Below are 4752 nucleotides of genomic sequence, written 5' to 3' on the forward strand. Positions count from 1 at the left end.
AAAAAAAAAAAAAATCATAATGAAAGTTTTACTTTCCCTGCCCATCAATGTAGGAGGCCTTTGTAATCTTCTTGGTCCTTTAGTTTCAACACCAAGTCCTCCCTTCGTAATTTTTTGACAATTAATGTGTTCTCCTTAGAATAAAACTGTGGATGACTAAAATAATTACTGCAGAATTAGAACAAGCAGCTGCATTAAGATACTTATATGGATATCTACAGCATCACCCAAAGTACGGAGCACTTGCAAGGCCGGAGCTTTCGGATTCATTATACTATGCTGATGTAAGCACCTTTCTATTTCTGCACATTCTTCAGCTTTTATTACAACCATAGAAATCTTGGGAATTTAGTTCTGACACTTTCATGATTTCTGCTGTCTAAGTGCTAGCAATAATAGAATCTGGATTTGGATGTTGTTGCAAGTAGCAAAATATTAAAAATGTTATAACTGCTGATATTTTTCTGAGTTGTTGCCGTTATCAGTTTAATGTAATATTTTTTTTATAACCCCCAAATCTTCTTGAATGTCTGTGTGTATGTTTATTCTTTTGTTGTGAGTAAAGTGAATAACAACAGTTGGTTATTGATTACTATTGCTTACTAACGAATATGAACAGTCATATAGAATTAAGTTTTTTTTTGGGGGAAATGTATATTTAAATTCTGCAAGTGTACGGCTCTCTCACTCTTTGGAAATCTAAGGAAACTAAAAAGATTCAAAGAAGCAATTTTCTTGACGTGATTTTTCCACTGAATTTGTCATTGATTTTGATTTTTTGGATTTCATAGTGCATTTCATTAGCATTTAGGAGTGTTTAAGCTAGAACTTAAGATGCTTCTCATCTTGAATCTGTTTCTTTCTTTGGTCTAAAACTATGCTTGATTCTTGTTTTTGTATTTTCAGGTAGCTGGCTTATTTAATGAAGCTGCAAAAATGTTTCCTGATGATGCTGATGTGCACATAGTACTTGGTGTCCTTTATAATTTGTCCAGAGAATTTGATAAAGCAATTGCTTCCTTCCAGACAGCCTTGAAACTAAAGCCGCAAGATTACTCTCTTTGGAACAAGCTAGGTGCTACACAAGCCAACAGCATTCAAAGTGCTGATGCTATATTAGCTTATCAACAGGTAATCATATCTATAATCTCTCTCTCTATTCACTTTAAGCTAATGCTCTTCCTCAACTACACCTTCATATCAACAGTTCAGGGACGGATCATCGCTGTGTTCAGTCGTATATAGTCTAGGAAAAAGAGGATAAAATATAAATGTGAATTTATGTAGCCATGCTGTTCAATCAAACTATTTTTTCTATTTCTAATTAGCCCCGGCATAACGATGCGGATAAATTTCCAATCCTCTATTTATTTTGTTGTTTTAGGGGCTTGCAAATTTAACCCTCCCATTCATCTATTTTTTACCCAATTCAAACAGCTAACCTAATACACTTAATTCATTTGACCCTTCACACATGCCATATATTCCAACTCCTATCCTCTATTTCACAATAAAGGAAGAGTTATGTGGTAGGCTTGCTTTTTCGTCGTTTCGTTAGTGGGCCTGATAGATGTGGGATCCGAGTTGGTTAGATTTAATTTTTCTTTATGGGCGTCCGTTAATCATACTTTTCTTAATTCTTAGCTTGGTTTCATTTTTTTACATCGTAGTCCATACTTGTAACTAGTGTTGGGCTCCATGGGCTTGTATTTTGTATGCCTTTGTACATTCTTTCATTTTACTCAATGAAAGCAGTTATTAAGAGAAAAGTCATCTTCTCTCTACTACTAGGTCAGAAAACTATTTGCTTTCTGTGTCAGTAAGGAAGTTCGGGCGATTTAACCAAACCATAAGACAAATGGAAACTTTGAAATCATTGGTAGGGACCAAGTTAAAACAAGCACACACTATGGTGATGGAAATAGTTATTTACAAGAAATTGAGAAAAAGTGGAAGTTCTTCATTACAGTAGGTATGCATATGTATATATTAATAGATGATATCACGAGAACTGATTTGTATTCGAACTCAAGAAGGATATAAACAAGTAATCATGGAATCGGGATTACATGTAATCTTCTAACAGAAAGATTTGAAAAAAGAGTAATGTTTATACATTATTGTTGTGGAAGCCTTTGGTTAAGCTGTGAACTGAAGTTTGAGCTGATTTTCCAATTTATGCATGATGCTCTTATCATAGGCATTTCCTTCCTCCTCACCATCCAAAAACTTGTCACCGTAAAGGCTTGTGTTCTACAATTTCTTCTAGCGATTGAATCATTTACCAATAAAAAGTTAAGTAAAACCATCCTTCTCAAGGTTACGAGAAGGGAGTTACTCATTCCAATAGAATGGGAAAACTAGCCATTAAGATTGAATGGACTTTATTTCTCGTCTCTTCGATTGCATGCATTATAGGCCTGGAGACAACTTATGGGAATTTTGTTGTGTATGGTCAGGGTATCATCGAAAATGTTCACGCTAGGCCCCGTGATTACTTTTATTTATTCTAGCTTCATGATGACTCTTCTGAGTGTGTTAACTGACTTAATTTGTCTTCTAGGCACTTGATTTAAAGCCTAATTACGTCCGTGCATGGGCCAATATGGGAATCAGTTATGCTAATCAGGTCTGTCCTGTGCTTAGTAGCATTGACCTTTCTCCAACATTTTTTTTTTCATGTTGTTATTAATCAATCATTTGTAATGAAAATGTACAGAAACATTAATTAACTTTCTTTCTCTTTGCACTTAGGGGCTGTATGAGGAATCAATCAAGTACTATGTGAGGTCACTTAGTATGAATCCAAAGGCAGATAATGCATGGCAATATTTAAGAATTTCACTAAGGTATGTGATTTGGAGACATTTTATTCTTGCATCATCTACCCTTTAATGCAAATATAAAATCAAAGATTTTTCTTGTTGCAGCTGTGCATCAAGGAATGACATGCTGGATGCCTGTGATTCCCGCAATCTTGATGCTCTGCAGAAGGAGTTCCCATTATGATATTATTGCTTGAAGCGTTAGATGCATAAACTTTGGCTGAAGTAAAGACAACATCTCAACGTCTCTGTTGTATTGAAGAGGTTACAGCAAAATACTCGCTGCAGCTACCACTGTTAGGCTCTTTTTTTAAAGATTCGTTGGGTGTTAATATTCCACACACCAGAGTTTTAACACAAAATTGACTGCTGGAACTGTTGGAAGGAATATTAATGTCCCAAGCCTCTAAGCATAACTCACAAATTATGTCCCCTTCTCCAAATCAATGTATTCTTACAGGAATAGTTCCATATTTTTCCCAGAATGAACATATAATATATGCATGTGATTTACGAATCTTGCTGTTAGTTTTCAATAAACAGAAAGAATATATCAAATAATGATGTTTAATGTTCATCATACGTTTCCTTTCCTGTTCTTTTGCATCTTATTGATTAAAAACAGTGAAAGTGATGGAGCTTTGGTTGTAGGATTTGAGGAAGAAGCTGGAAGAAACTTGCAGAAATGGTCAAGTGATTCTCTCCATGCCTACTTCTACACTGTGGTAAATCCCCAAACTTCCCATTCTCTTTCATATTATATATATATATATATATATATATACACACTGATGAATGTGAAAGCTACACGTTGAAGAAGAAAAAAAGAAACCATTTAGGGGAAAGCTCACTGATTCTGTATGTATGCCTGTTCTCTCTCTCTCTCTCTCTCTGTCCTTGTAGCACAACAGAAACACACTGGTACACTTAATAGAACAATGATTTAGGTAAGGATAATGCAGTGGCTGTGATGGATGGGTTGGTTGGTACGATCCACCATAAAAGTTAATAAATAAATCACTCACCCATCTCTGTTTCTGCTCCCTTCTGCCCTTTTACTTGTAGCACACGGCCCCGTTCTTCCCCCACAGCTTTTCACACACCCCCTACTACTCTATGAATCTGAATATAATTACATGAGATGCTGCTAAGAAACTTCTGGCTTATGGCTTGGCTTGGCTTGGCTTGATGATTCTTCTTTTTGTGCTGTTTTTCTGTTCACACTCTTGTGGTATTATTTCCCCTTATAATGGCTCTATGATGTTCTTCCCTTTTATGGCAACTTCTACCAACTGTGATTGTTATGAATGCTTGAGGTATCTTGTAGTGTAATGGCATTCAATTTTGTGTTTGTGTGAATTTATTTTGAGATGTTGATAAGGTAATGGTGGCTACCTAGCTATGATACCAAGAACTCGAGATTTTAAAGAGTAATTCAAACCGACGAGACTATTTGGCCGTTGGAGATGTTGGAATCATGCGAGTTTCTTGTGTGTTCTAATGATTGTCTGGTTTAGTCGATGTGGGTGTGATCTGGTTTGATTACTTAAGATTTGAAAACGCCCAAAATGAAAAATATTTGTTTTTGGTAATCTATGATTATTTAGTACACCGGAATGAGATTTTGAATGTGTAGAATTGAATTAGGTGAACGTAATCCTAATTTTGTAGTATATCATTAATTTCCTGGTTAGAAGGAAGATTATACTAATGTTTACTTGAATTTACCAAAATGCTCTTTAATATTTTTAATTTACTTTTTAATTTACTTTTTAATTGTAATTCATAACATACTAACATAAATTATTCTAAATATAAAAATCTCTGTCCTTACTAAAATGAAATAAAATTAATTTTATATAAAATAACGGAGAACATGATACATATTTTAACCAATTTAACAAATTTTAAATTGACAATATCGTAA

At 34.6% G+C, this 4752-nt stretch overlaps 1 protein-coding gene across 2 annotated transcripts in view; it reads left to right on the forward strand.

The window, feature by feature from the left end:
- LOC111446384 (peroxisome biogenesis protein 5) overlaps positions 1–3857 on the forward strand; it is a 17270-nt gene extending 13413 nt beyond the window's left edge. The window contains exons 11-16 of one of the 2 annotated variants that reach the window (XR_002711056.1): positions 175–284; positions 907–1131; positions 2564–2629; positions 2755–2849; positions 2931–3089; positions 3477–3857. Coding sequence is in view for 1 of the 2 variants with exons in the window: in XM_023085187.1 (XP_022940955.1) it covers positions 175–284; positions 907–1131; positions 2564–2629; positions 2755–2849; positions 2931–3009 (575 nt within the window). In the remaining variant the exon portion in view is untranslated. Of the gene's footprint in view, positions 1–174; positions 285–906; positions 1132–2563; positions 2630–2754; positions 2850–2930; positions 3382–3476 lie in introns of those variants that run through there. The other variant, XM_023085187.1, reaches the window with a different exon arrangement.
- The last annotated feature ends 895 nt before the right edge of the window (positions 3858–4752 follow it).

The sequence above is a fragment of the Cucurbita moschata genome, unplaced genomic scaffold (genome assembly GCF_002738365.1).
Source record: "Cucurbita moschata cultivar Rifu unplaced genomic scaffold, Cmos_1.0 Cmo_Scf00001, whole genome shotgun sequence".
Lineage (NCBI taxonomy): Eukaryota > Viridiplantae > Streptophyta > Magnoliopsida > Cucurbitales > Cucurbitaceae > Cucurbita > Cucurbita moschata.